This window comes from Bos javanicus, chromosome 15 (assembly GCF_032452875.1).
Source record: "Bos javanicus breed banteng chromosome 15, ARS-OSU_banteng_1.0, whole genome shotgun sequence".
Classification (NCBI taxonomy): Eukaryota; Metazoa; Chordata; class Mammalia; order Artiodactyla; family Bovidae; genus Bos; species Bos javanicus.
In genome coordinates, this window is record NC_083882.1 from 63,585,153 (window position 1) to 63,600,496 (window position 15,344).

A 15,344-nucleotide genomic window follows, 5' to 3' on the forward strand; every position below is an offset into this window, starting at 1 on the left:
CCATTTAGGGCTTTGAAAAGATTAGGAGAAGGTAATAAGAGGTCATACTCAGTAAAAACAAAAAGGCCTTGCCTAACTTCTCTTTCCTCTCATACCACTCTCCCCTTGTATCAGAGGAGATATTTTTAGTTGAAAATAATGGAAAATTAAACTAGTCCTAATGAAACTGGTTTAAAAAAATAACAGGGATTCATTGGCTCACAAAACTGTAAGTCTAGAGGTAGGGCAAATATAGGGTTGATCCATTCAGGAACTCATAAATGTCATTAAAGAACAGGATTCTTTACATCACAGAAATCTGGCATCCACATCGTCAGGTTGCTCCTTTTTAGCTTCTCATGATTGTATTAATAGTATGACTGCCAGCCCCAGTAGGGGTTACATTCTTCCTGGTTTATAACCACTGGCTAAGCTCATTTATCTATTCCTGAACCAATGATTGTGGCTAGAGTAATGAAATATGTTTATGGCTTTCTGCCAATTTAGGGTTCCTGTCTCAAGTTGGAGGCATCAAAACAAGAATCTGTGTAAGTTTAGGAAGGACAAAGGGGATACCGATGCTCAGTAAGCAACCAATAAATATCCAATGCACTCCTTCACTCAAAGTGCTCCAGCCATACCAGACTTTTCCTAGTTCCTTAAATATACAAAACTCTTCCCCTTATCAAGGCTTTTGCCGTTCCTTTGCCTGAACTATTAATCTCTTCCCTCCCCCACCACTTTATCTTCAATGTAATAAAGTCACCTATGAAAATATCATCACATCCTTTATTTTTCTTCATATCATTTACAACAATTTTAAATTATTTTATCTGTGTGACTATTTTATATATAACTCCTCCATTGGACTATAACTCAACAAAGCAGGAACATGTTTATCTGTATCCTCAGTGCCATATAGTACCTGGCACATAGAGCTACTCAAATATTGAATGAATGAATGGTGCTAATGAGATTAACATATAGCAAATGCTTATTGATAATACATGTTACCATAAAAATGTTTGCCACTAGTCATGAGTCAAAGAAACAATATTTTGAGTGGGTTAGAACAAATTCATTCATTATGCTTATTGAAATCTTAACTCAAAGTTTATAAATCTGTATTTAAAACATTATCTTTCTACAAATAAAACTATCCAACTTTTCTGATATTATTTCATAAAACTAATTATGTTAGGTCAATTTTTATATAATACAAAAAATTATATCAATCATACCTTCTTTAAACTGTTTATCTCAGATTCTTGCTTTTTATTTAAAGCTGAAAGTCTTTTGTTTAACTGTATTGCTTCTTGTACTGCAACATGAAAGACACTTAGGAAAATGTTATTTCAATGTACATTTTAAGGAAATACTATTAACATGGACAAGGAAAATGACCTCAATGAAATATATATTTAGTTATTGCTGAATTTAATAATGTTAATTAAACTGCCATTTAGTATTACCAATATCAGATAAGTTCAATTTATTCATTACAAATAAGTCCATTTAAACATTTTCTATTAAATATGTAAGTTTAAGTAAGATGGAACCTACCATTTTGTTCTAACTTTTCATGATTCTCTTTTACCAATCCAAATTGACCTGTTATTATAGTATAGTATTTCTCAATTTCATTCAGTTGCTTCTGATGATCTTCTTTAGCCAGAAGATGTAACTGGACTTTCTGTTCCTATTTTGAAGAGTTATTTTAAATGTTCTACATACATAAATACACACATTTATCATTTTTAATAACTATTGTTATTAACATAAGTATGTCATGAAAAAGTCTCTGAGTATACCTTAGGGAGAAAATGTTAGTTAACAGACATTTCTAAATCTAGGTAAAATTAAAGCATTTTTTTCCTATAACAAAACAGTCACTTAAAATTTTATTTCCCTTGTTTATAAAATTTTTAAAAAATCAGTTGGTTGTTCATAGAAAAGTTAATTAGTCCAGTACAGCACTAAGCAAAGTGAGGTGAATATTATTAAAGCAATACTTTTGACAATTTAGGAAATAAATTTTTCTCTAAATTTGCTGGCATAATCATAATATGCATCCTCAAAACTTAGATAATTTTTTTGAAATTAATTTTAATGATACAGCACCTTCTCACTGTGTTAAAAATGGAATCATAAAAACAATATCTATTAGTGACAGGGAGACAATATAATATAGCAGAAAGTTAACTTAAGCTGGGAGACATAGTTGATAAAAACTGGACCCTATGTATCAATATAATATAGGCCTTCACTGCTTTCAGCTAAAGAAGCCTGTCTTTCCATACTTAGAAAAATGACTTTTTTTTTTTAATTTTATTTTTAAACTTTACATAATTGTATTAGTTTTGCCAAATATCAAAATGAATCCGCCACAGGTATACATGTGTTCCCCATCCTGAACCGTCCTCCCTCCTCCCTCCTCATACCATCCCTCTGGGTCGTCCCAGTGCACTAGCCCCAAGCATCCAGTATCATGCATCAAACCTGGACTGGCAACTCGTTTCTTACATGATATTATACATGTTTCAATGTCATTCTCCCAAATCTTCCCACCCTCTCCCTCTCCCACAGAGTCCCTAAGACTGTTCTATACATCAGTGTCTCTTTTGCTGTCTCGTACACAGGGTTATTGTTACCATCTTTCTAAATTCCATATATATGCGTTAGTACCAACAGTATTCTTCACAGAGCTAGAACAAATAATTTCACAATTTGTATGGAAATACAAAAAACCTCGAATAGCCAAAGCGATCTTGAGAAAGAAGAATGGAACTGGAGGAATCAACCTACCTGACTTCAGGCTCTACTACAAAGCCACAGTTATCAAGACAGTATGGTACTGGCACAAAGACAGAAATATAGATCAATGGAACAAAATAGAAAGCCCAGAGATAAATCCACGCACATATGGACACCTTATCTTTGACAAAGGAGGCAAGAATATACAATGGATTAAAGACAATCTCTTTAACAAGTGGTGCTGGGAAATCTGGTCAACCACTTGTAAAAGAATGAAACTAGACCACTTTCTAACACCATACACAAAAATAAACTCAAAATGGATTAAAGATCTAAACGTAAGACCAGAAACTATAAAACTCCTAGAGGAGAACATAGGCAAAACACTCTCTGACATACATCACAGCGGGATCCTCTATGACCCACCTCCCAGAATATTGGAAATAAAAGCAAAGTAAACAAATGGGACCTAATTAACCTTAAAAGCTTCTGCACATCAAAGGAAACTATTAGCAAGGTGAAAAGACAGCCTTCAGAATGGGAGAAAATAATAGCAAATGAAACAACTGACAAACAACTAATCTCAAAAATATACAAGCAACTCCTACAGCTCAACTCCAGAAAAATAAATGACCCAATCAAAAAATGGGCCAAAGAACTAAATAGACATTTCCCCTAAGAAGACATACAGATGGCTTACAAACACATGAAAAGATGCTCAACATCACTCATTATCAGAGAAATGCAAATCAAAACCACTATGAGGTACCATTTCACACCAGTCAGAATGGCCGCGATCCAAAAGTCTACAAATAATAAATGCTGGAGAGGGTGTGGAGAAAAGGGAACCCTCTTACACTGTTGGTGGGAATGCAAACTAGTATAGCCACTATGGAGAACAGTGTGGAGATTCCTTAAAAAACTGGAAATAGAACTGCCTTATGATCCAGCAATCCCACTGCTAGGCATACACACTGAGGAAACCAGAAGGGAAAGAGACATGTGTACCCCAATGTTCATTGCAGCACTGTTTATAATAGCCAGGACATGGAAGCAACCTAGATGCCCATCAACAGATGAATGGATAAGAAAGCTATGGTACATATACACAATGGAGTATTACTCAGCCATTAAAAAGAATACATTTGAATCAGTTCTAATGAGGTGGATGAAACTGGAGTCTATTATACAGAGTGAAGTAAGCCAGAAAAATGACTTTTAAAAGTTTTTAAAAGAAATATTATGTTAACAGAATCAGTAACACTCTTCAAAAGTTTTTGATTTTGGCATTAGCAGAATCATTGATTGGCTTCGTAACTTTCATTCATTTCTGCCACATGCTTTCGTTTCTACTGAGAGGTGAAAAACAAAGAACAATGTAGGCCTATCAACAAGTACTCAGTAATTACTTTCTGAGTGAACTGCTATCTCATACAGTTCCAACACTGGCAATGTGTTAGATTTACCTAGCCAGCGTCTATTTCCCTTACACAAAAGTAACAGAATTTCAAGTATATGTTTGAAATACTTCTTCATTACAATCTGGTAGGACTAAAATTCACAGGCTCCTATACTTCCCTAGTAAAGTGTAGGGCATATTACCCCAAATAAACCAACTGATTTCTACTTTATTGGAATTTCAATTGTGAGCAAAAGAGACCATAAAACTAAAGAAGTTCATTTTCCAGTTTTTTAAGGAATCTCCACACTGTTCTCCATAGTGGCTATACTAGTTTGCATTCCCACCAACAGTGTAAGAGGCTTCCCTTTTCTCCACACCCTCTCCAGCATTTATTATTTGTAGACTTTTGGATCGCAGCCATTCTGACTGGCGTGAAATGGTACCTCATAGTGGTTTTGATTTGCATTTCTCTGATAATGAGTGATGTTGAGCATCTTTTCATGTGTTTGTTAGCCATCTGTATGTCCTCTTTGGAGAAATGTCTATTTAGTTCTTTGGCCCATTTTTTGATTGGGTCATTTATTTTTCTGGAGTTGAGCTGTAGGAGTTGCTTGTATATTTTTGAGATTAGTTGTTTGTCAGTTGCTTCATTTGCTATTATTTTCTCCCATTCTGAAGGCTGCCTTTTCACCTTGCTAATAGAGCATGTTGTTCAGCCTCCATATGTTGGAATTTTTAATAGTTTTTCTCCTGTAATTGAGATCTAACTGCATTGTGGTCAGAAAAGATGCTTGGAATGATTTCTATTTTTTTGAATTTTCCAAGGCCAGATTTATGGCCCAGGATGTGATCTATCCTGGAGAAGGTTCCATGTGCGCTTGAGAAAAAGGTGAAATTCATTGATTTGGGATGAAATGACCTATAGATATCCATTAGGTCTAACTGGTCTATTGTATCGTTTAACGTTTGTGTTTCCTTGTTAATTTTCTGTTTAGTTGATCTATCCATAGGTGTGAGTGGGGTATTAAAGTCTCCCACTATTATTGTGTTATTGTTAATTTCTCCTTTCATCCAGCAATCCCACTGCTGAGCATACACACTGAGGAAACCAGAAGGGAAAGAGACACGTGTACCCCAATGTTCATCGCAGCACTGTTTATAATAGCCAGGACATGGAAGCAACCTAGATGCCCATCAGCAGATGAATGGATAAGAAAGCTGTGGTGCATATACACAATGGAGTATTACTCAGCCATTAAAAAGAATACATTTGAATCAGTTCTAATGAGGTGGATGAAACTGGAACCTATTATACAGAGTGAAGTAAGCCAGAAAGAAAAACACCAATACAGTATACTAACGCATATATATGGAATTTAGAAAGATGGTAACAATAACCCTGTGTACGAGACAGCAAAAGAGACACTGATGTATAGATCAGTCTTATGGACTCTGTGGGAGAGGGAGAGGGTGGGGAGATTTGGGAGAATGGCATTGAAACATGTATAATATCATGTATGAAACGAGTTGCCAGTCCAGGTTCGATGCACGATGCTGGACGCTTGGGGCTGGTGCACTGGGACGACCCAGAGGGAGGGTATGGGGAGGGAGGAGGGAGGAGGGTTCAGGATGGGGAACACAGGTATACCTGTGGCGGATTCATTTCGATATTTGGCAAAACTAATACAATATTGTGAAGTTTAAAAATAAAATAAAATTAAAAAAAACAAAAAACTAAAGAAGTTCAGTGGTGACCCTATCCAGACTGATATGAGACCTCTGTCCTGGGTTCCTAGATCCTGCTTCACAAACTCTGGTATTAACCTAGTCCCTGTTCATTTTCAAAACTATTCCTGACTCTCTGATTGTGTCTCTGCTAAATTTCCTTTTGCATAAGTTAAACAGAGCCATTTTATACTGCTTAACACCAAAATACAGGCAGTATAGTAAAGTGGTCAAAAGATAAGTCTGCCTATGTTTAAATCTTGCCTTTGTAATTTAGTTGCTGTGTAACCTTGGGAAAATAATCTACCCTGTCTTTAAAATAGATTATAACAGCATTTCCCTCATAGAGTTGTGAAGATAACACAAATTATTAATAATACATACATAGCACTACAACAAGAGCTTGTTACATAACAAGTACAGTATAATGTTTTGTTATTATTATTCCTTAAATGATAAAGGTGCCTTCAATAGATTAATTAGTTTTTATTTGGAATAAGAATAACCCTCTGTAATATTAATAAGGAACAGATGTTATAATTTAAGTTTTACCTAATAATATTAACTTGGCAAATCTGGTGAACATCTTTTCAAAGGTTTTTTTTTAATGATTTTAAGCAAAATGATAAGCTGGCAACATTTCTAAAAGATCAGTTAAATTTTTTTCATGTACTTCTATGGGCTTTTCAAATTCACTACTTAAGTCATTTGAATTAAGCATGCAGCAGTCATAAATTCAAACAAACTGACAAGTACACTAACTCCTGAGATCTTACGCTTACCTGTTCAGTCGCTTCAGTCGTGTCTGACTCTGCGATTCCATGGACTGTAGCCTGCCATGCTCCTCTGTCCATGGGATTTCCCAGGCAAGAATACTGGAATGGGCTGCCATGCCCTTTTCCACTTATGCTTACCTAGGCAGTCACTATTATCAATAACTAAACAATGAAAAATAATGACCCATATTCTGTTCCTCTAAAATACCACTTAATTCTCTAATCTAGAAGTCCATCTAGTCAAAGTTATGATTGTTCCAGTAGTCATGTATGGATCTGAGAGTTGGATTATAAAGAAAGCTGAGCGCTAAAGAATTGATGTCTTTGAACTGTGGTGTTGGAGAAGACTCTTGAGAGTCCCTTGGACTGCAAGGAGATCCAACCAGTCCATCCTAACGGAAATCAGTCCTGAATATTCATTGGAAGGACTGATGCTGAAGCTGAAACTCCAATACTTTGGCCACTTAATGCAAAGGACCAACTCACTGAAAAGACCCTGATGCTGGGAAAGATTGAAGGTGGGAGAAGGGGACAACAAAGGATAAGATGGTTGGATGGCATCACGGATGTGAGTTTGTGGCATCACAAACATGAGTCTGAGTAAGCTCCAGGAGTTGGTGATGGACAGGGAAGTCTAGCGTGCTACAGTCCATGGGGTTGCAAAGAGTCAGACACGACTGATCGACTGAACTGAGAGAATTACACTCCTTTCAGGAAATGTATAGCAACCCAATACAATCTCACTAAAGATTGATCTAAAAACATTTTTTTCAATTTAAGGAATTCTCTCAATCTACAAGTCAGATCAATTTTCATATAGCCTTTATGAGAATACTGTCCACTACATATATTCAGACATTAATACTGTCAATGCCTGCAAAGGTTAACTAATCCTGATAATTAAGAATGCAGCAAAGGGGAATTCCCTGGTAGTCCAGGTGTTAGGACTCTGCACTTCCACTGTAGGGGGCACAAGTTCGATCCCTGGTTGGGGAACTATGATCCTGCATGCCGCATAATGCAGCCAAAAAAAAAATGCAGCAAAGATTAAAGTGAGTTCATAGGTATTCTCTACATACATAGAGCTCTATACACATTAGATAAGTTTGTGATATACCCTATTCCAACATTCTTTGCTTGAAGCCAAAGTTGAATTAAAATGCAGTTTCATTTGTTCTGCATGACACAACTTCTTATTTTCAAATACAATTAGTCTATTCAGTGGCCATGATAAATGCTATGAAGTCCTTCAAATCACAGTAGGCACCTATAGCTCACTGGCTCATATAGGACGCCGTAGGACTGTTCACATGTGAACCTAGTTGGCTGCCTTGATTTAGTTTTGAGATGAAGAGGGCAGTTTGCCACTAACTGCATGACTGTCAACAGTTTAAATTCTTTGGGAAGCAATAACAAAAAGCAGATTGGTAACACCTGCCTGAGAAACCTAAGAACATTATAAAGAATAATACAACTATAGTGACGGTGCTGTTATAACATTACATACGTGTGTGTGTTAGTTGCTCAGTTGTGTTCAACTCTTTGTGACCCCATGACTATAGCCCACCAGGTTCCTCTGTCCATGGAATTCTCCAGGCAAGAATACTGAAGTGGGTTTCCCTTCCCTTCTCCAGGGGATTCTCCAGCCCAGGATTGACCCAGGTCTCCAACAATGCAGGCAGATTCTTTACCATCTGAGCCACCAGATGGTACCATAATAAAGATTATGACTAAGAAATTGCTGAGTATACAGTGTTTTTGTTCTTTTTAACTCTGTGAATTGTGTCAACTTGTTTTCTCTTTCACACAATTTTACTAATAAATGCAAAGACTGTTCACAAGAAAATAATGTCAGGATTCACTGCTTTCTAAATACATATTTTAAACTATTTAATCTTTGAAAATCAAGATTAGAGGAAAACAACATATACATAATTATGAGCGTGTGTGTGTATGTGTGTGTGTGTGTATGTGTGTGTGGTCTAAAAGTTTACTTAAAAGACCCTTAAGGCACTTAAAATAGAAATAATTTAAAAATAACATTTACACTCAACTTACTACAACTATCAGATCAGATCAGATCAGTCTCTCAGTCATGTCCGATTCTTTGTGACCCCATGAATCACAGCACGCCAGGCCTCCCTGTCCATCACCAACTCCCGGAGTTCACTCAGACTCACGTCCATTGGGTCAGTGATGCCATCCAGCCATCTCATCCTCTGTCGTCCCCTTCTCCTCTTGCCCCCAATCCCTCCCAGCAGCAGAGTCTTTTCCAACGAGTCAACTCTTCGCATGAGGTGGCCAAAGTACTGGAGTTTCAGCTTTAGCATCATTCCTCCCAAAGAAATCCCAGGGCTGATCTCCTTCAGAATGGACTGGTTGGATCTCCTTGCAGTCCAAGGGACTCTCAAGAGTCTTCTCCAACACCACAGTTCAAAAGCATCAATTCTTCGGCACTCAGCCTTCTTCACAGTCCAACTCTCACATCCATACATGACCAAAGGAAAACCATAGCCTTGACTAGACGGACCTCTGTTGGCAAAGTAATGTCTCTGCTTTTGAATATGCTATCTAGGTTGGTCATAACTTTCCTTCCAAGGAGTAAGAGTCTTTTAATTTCATGGCTGCAGTCACCATCTGCAGTGATTTTGGAGCCCCCAAAAATAAAGTCTGACACTGTTTCCACTATTTCCCCATCTATTTCCCATGAAGTGATGGGACCGGATGCCATGATCTTCGTTTTCTGAATGTTGAGCTTTAAGCCAATTTTTTAACTCTCCACTTTCACTTTCATCAAGAGGCTTTTTAGTTCCTCTTCACTTTCTGCCATAAGGGTGGTGTCATCTGCATATCTGAGGTTATTGATATTTCTCCCAGCAATCTTGATTCCAGCTTGTGTTTCTTCCAGTCCAGCATTTCTCATGATGTACTCTGCATATAAGTTAAATAAACAGGGTGACAATATACAGCCTTGATGAACTCCTTTTCCTATTTGGAACCAATCTGTTGTTCCATGTCCAGTTCTAACTGTTGCTTCCTGACCTGCATACAAATTTCTCAAGAGGCAGATCAGGTAGTCTGGTATTCCCATCTCTTTCAGAATTTTCCACAGTTTATTGTGATCCACACAGTCAAAGGCTTTGGCATAGTCAATAAAACAGAAACAGATGCTTTTCTGGAACTCTCTTGCTCTTTCCATGATCCAGCGGATGTTGGCAATTTGATCTCTGGTTCCTCTACCTTTTCTAAAACCAGCTTGAACATCAGGAAGTTCACGGTTCGCATATTGCTGAAGCCTGGCTTGGAGAATTTTGAGCATTACTTTACTAGCGTGTGAGATGAGTGCAATTGTGCGGTAGTTTGAGCCTTCTTTGGCATTGCCTTTCTTTGGGATTGGAGTGAAAACTGACCTTTTCCAGTCCTGTGGCCATTTCTGAGTTTTCCAAATTTGCTGGCATATTGAGTGCAGCACTTTCACAGCATCATCTTTCAGGAATTTAAAATAGCTCAACTGGAATTCCATCACCTCCACTAGCTTTGTTCGTAGTGATGTTTTCTAAAGCCCACTTGACTTCACATTCCAGGATGTCTGGCTCTAGGTCGGTGATCACACCATCGTGATTATCTGGGTCGTGAAGATCTTTTTTGTATAGTTCTTCTGTGTATTCTTGCCATCTCTTCTTAATATCTTCTGCTAATAAAGCAAAGCTGCTCATTTTCTCCTTTCTTGTTTCCTTATAGAGACTGATTTGAAAAGTCTCTATAAGGAAATAAATGAGCAATTAGTTCATATAAGTAAATTTTGAAGAAAAAGATTTAAAACCCAAAACCAAACTTTATATATTCATCATTCTATTTATATACTTATACATAAACTTTATACATTTCCTCATTTTGCAAATTATCTTTCAATTTCTTCAATATAAACCTGAAATAAACCAATGGGCTATAAAATTCACTTTTAAAAAACTCATGGTAACCTTAAGATATTTTCACTTTTTTGGTCACAACTTAAAAACACTAAAGTTACATATTTTATGTGTACAGATATATATATTATAATCACAAAGATTATTTCCAGACAAATCTTTAGTCTAAAAATATTCTATTCTGAATGAAATAAGTGGTAATTGCAAATCTCATCAAAACCCTCAATGCTAAAATTTTGTTATAATTTAATAAAGAAAACTAAATCCTTCTTGTAAGTCTTTTCTTTAGAGGAAAAGTAATAAACAAAAAAGAAATAAACTGTAACTAAGAGATGGTTAGATAAGTTTTTATTTTGTTCATTAGTTGGTTACTCAGTTACACAGAGTAGTCACCTATACCAAAGAAGAAAGATTTTCATCAATGACCAAATCAATTAATTTGATGTTCGATAGTTTATTTTTTACCATATTTTGTTGTATTTGTCTTATTGGTAATGATTGATATGATCATTTGTTCAAGAGAAGGTTTTGGTACTTTTAGAGACAGATGAATCTTTCCATTCATAATTGAGTTAATTTATCTAGAGACACGCCACCACTACATGAAAATCACCTTACTGAATTCCCACAAGACAGAATTTTACTAACAGTTAAGAGCCTGCCTATAGGAAATCATGAACTTCTTTATAACATTAGATTAGTACTATTTTTAAATGATTTCTTTTGGGACACAACTTTATCAACTGCTTCCCAAAGTCCTGCCTTGACACAAATGACAATCTTTTTCCTGTCTTGCACAGTCAAGTAATATAAAAAGATAATGTGCTAATCTGAATAAAATTAATTGGATTTTTGAACACTGTTTACTACTTCCCTGGTGGCTCAGTGGGAAATAATCCGCCTGCCAATGCAGGAGACAAGGTTCAGAATCTGATCTGGGAAGATCCCAAATGCTGCAGAGCAAACTAAACCCACACACCACAACGACTGAGCCTGTGCTCTAGAGCCCTCAGGCCTCAACTACTGAGCCTATGTGCCACAACTACTGAAGACCACACACCCCAGAGCCAATGTCCGTAAGAGAAGCCACTGGAATGAGAAAGCTGCACGCTGCAACTAGCAAGTAGCCCCTGCTCACCACAACTAGAGAAAATTGTGCTCAGCAATGAAGACTCAGCACAGCCAAAAATAAATAAACAAATGTGTTTTTTTAAGTCACCTGAACTATATAAAAATAATATAAAATGAATAATAAAAGAGTGTTTTTAAAAAAGATTTTTAACTTTTAAGTCAATCATCTAAAATATAGAGTCTAATAGAATTGGCATAAAATATTGTGTACCTATCAATATACAAAATAATTTTAATGCAAAGTGATTCATTTAATGCCTTGAAATGTCAGAAAAAATTATAACTATAATACAAATATCATTTTAGTAGGTTCTTAAGAATCTTAATTCACAATACAAAACTGACCAAAAACTATCACAAGTATACTGCAATGTTTCCATTTGTTTTTAAGATTACAAGTATCTGTCTGATGAAATTTTAAAGTGGAACAAAACAAAACACATTTTATGTTGCCTTTGATCTTTAACTTGTAGCTTTATCTCCCAGGTCAGAGGGTACATTATTCAATTTCACTATATTTTGTGTAAAACCACTGTAGCGTTGAAGATGACTTTCAGTACAAATGTCATGGTACTTAAAGCTAAACCGGAATCTAGTTTTTCAGCTCCTTAATTAAAATCATAGTTTAAAAGAGTCTGACAATATTATCTTTAGTCTTTCCAGTTGAACAGTGACAGAATTTTCAGATCTTTTATTCAATCAAGCTTAGCAGTCTCTCTGAGGCTTTTATTTTCTAACCCATCAAAACATTTCAATAAGCAAAATATTTACTTTATATTTTTGTATTCAATGTCATAAGGAGTGATTTCTCATTTCTTACTTCTCATAGATATAATAGACAAACCTTACTCAAAAATTAGTTTCACTTGCCTTATGGTCTGCTCCAAAGAGAATGAAATAGCATAAAGACATCCAAAAAGTCTCTTAAGATATAAGTGGATATGGGAGGATTTTGCTCAGTCAAAAATACAGAGAAAAAATTCTTTTGTATCAAATAGGGATAGAGAGAATATGAAAGTAAATATTTCCTAAAATATTGTTGTAAAAATGCAAATATTAATTTTACTATATTACATAAGAGGAATGTGCAACAAACAAACACTTGTTGAATGATAAAGGATGAGTACCATATCTCAAGTGCAGTATTCAAATGCTACTTCATATTATTTCAATTTTTCAGGCTAAAAGTAATAACTACATGTTTACACAAATACCTATGAAAGACATCATTAAAGTAAGGGATTTCACAGTTCTGATTTCACTTCTTTATTGTTTAATTTTGATACAGACCTCTACCAACAATTCAGTAACTATGTTAAACTTATTTTATCATATGTAAACACTGAGCCCTGGTGACTCAGATGGTAAAGAATCTGCCTGCAATGCAGGAGACCCAGATTCGATCCCTGGGTTGAGAAGATCCCCTGGAGAAGGGAATGGCAACCCACTCCATTATTCCTACCTGGGAAATCCCATGGACAGAAGAGCCTGGCAGGCTACAGGCCATGGGGTTGCAAGACAGTGACTAACACACACACACAGGTAAACACTGTGTAAACTGGAAATACACTTGTGAAATAATTCATTTAAGCTACATCTGAAATTGTAGTCCTTTAAAACGGATATCAATATCCAGTTTCAACTCCTTTTTACTATAAGTATCACATTAATTTGACAAAAATACTATACACATGTACTAATTTGGGGTGAGTGGGTAAATATTTTGAAATTTCCTTACCATTTCACTCACTTTCTTCTGTAAAGAATATTTAGAAACCTTGAATAAAATAAGCAGAAAAAAACTTTGTTAAAACTTTTTAGCTATTTTCTATAAATTCCTTCTGAAACTAAAATTGTATGCTATATGACATTTATCTTCTATGCACTTCTTTCCAATGACATTTTTTCAGTGTTATTTGCCATAACTTTATTTCTCATAACAAAATACATTTATTTATTCAACACGTATTTACAGAGCAAGTACTATATGCCATCCATTTTCCTAGGATCCTGTGATACAATAGCAAACCAAGTCCCTGTTCTTAACAAGCTTTCTGTCTAGTGGGGGTGGTGGCAGACAGACAACAGAATATAAGCAAAAAGTATAGAAATTAGAGAGTGACAAATACTATGAAGAAAAATAAAGCAAGAAGAACAGCAAAGAACTCTAGGCAGATTTGCTACTTAATATTAGCTCTTTTGTTGAAAAAATTTTGATAAAATAGATAAGCACAAGGAAAAATGTTACCTTAAAAAAAACAATCCAGAAATAACAATCATTAATACCATAGTGTTTCCAGGTATTTTTCTATGTATTTTAAAAAAGAGTCAGTGGGGGGTAGAATAATAATATATGTACTATTTTGTACTGTTATTTTTACTTAATATATAGCAAACACTTTTATATCACAAATTAATCTATAACACAAGTTTTTAATGGCTGAATAGTATTCCACTGTTTAACCTTCTACCATAGTTTTATCAAACTGCTATTTTTGTAGACTTACCCAGTTTTCAGTTCTATGAAAGAATTCTTCTTTCATATAAACATACTGTACCAAAAATAAACATGCTGCACCAAAAAAAAGTCTGTAGTTACCCATTTTAGCAGAATGAACCCCATGAAGCAGAACTCCTAAGATGTGTTCATTTTTATAGACTTAACAATTGTCATTACACATAATAGTCCTCCAGAGTGGTAGGCCAAGTTAAGCTCCAACATAGCCATGTATCAGTGCTTCTCTGCTTACTCAGCAGTAAAGAATCTGCCTGCCAATACAGGAGATGTGGGTTTGATCTCTGGGTCAGGAGGATCCCCTGGAGAAGGAAACGACAACCCGACTCCAGTATTCTTGCCCAGGAAATCCCAGAACAGAGGAGCCAGGTGGGCTACAGTCCATGAGGTCACAGAGTCAGACATGACTGAGCGACTTAACAACAACAACAAAGCCATGTATGAGTGCTTATTTACTTGAACTCACCTAGTATTTGTTAAAATTTAAACAAGAGTTCACTACTTCACATTTCCTATAAAATAAATTCTTCAGCATGCTGCCTTGAGTAAGTTAATAATTTCATTTCATTTTGGTATAATCAGTTATGTGTGATTCATTTCTTCAACAAACAATGAATGGTTACTATAAGTAAAGCACTCATGTAGACACTGAAGGTATAGTATTGGACCAAAAAATCCTATCCAGTATAAATTCTGGGGAATATAGATAATGAGCAATATAAATAAGTTAAAATATATGGCTCTACTAGATATTGATAAGTGCTTAAGAAAAATAATAAATCAGGGAAGAGGATTACATAGATGGCCAGGAAAGTCTTTCTGAAAGGACAACTTATGAGTAAAGACTCAACAGAAAGTAAGGAAGATTATTCCAGCAACTGCAAAGGCCCTAAGGTGAGAAAATGTCTTATGTAGTCATAAAACAGCAAGGACGCCAATATGGATGGAAGGTTTAGTAAGCAAGGGGAAAAAAAAAAACAGCAAAAACTGAGTTCAGAGGAGAGTAGGATAGGGGGTAGGACCAAACCATTGTAGGTCTTATAGCACATGATAATGATTTCCACTGAATGAGACAGGAAGCCACTGAGGAGTAGCAAGCACAAATGTGACATAAACTAACTTATTCTTTAAAA

At 35.7% G+C, this 15,344-nt stretch overlaps 1 protein-coding gene across 2 annotated transcripts in view; it reads right to left on the reverse strand.

The window, feature by feature from the left end:
* CCDC73 (coiled-coil domain containing 73) overlaps nt 1–15,344 on the reverse strand; it is a 112,404-nt gene that overhangs the window by 55,852 nt on the left and 41,208 nt on the right. For both annotated transcript variants that reach the window (XM_061381050.1, XM_061381049.1), the window contains exons 6-8: nt 13,435–13,473; nt 1,543–1,678; nt 1,221–1,300 (exon numbers count right to left, since the gene is read on the reverse strand). In XM_061381050.1, coding sequence (XP_061237034.1) covers nt 1,221–1,300; nt 1,543–1,678; nt 13,435–13,473 — 255 coding nt within the window. The remainder of the gene's footprint in view (nt 1–1,220; nt 1,301–1,542; nt 1,679–13,434; nt 13,474–15,344) is intronic.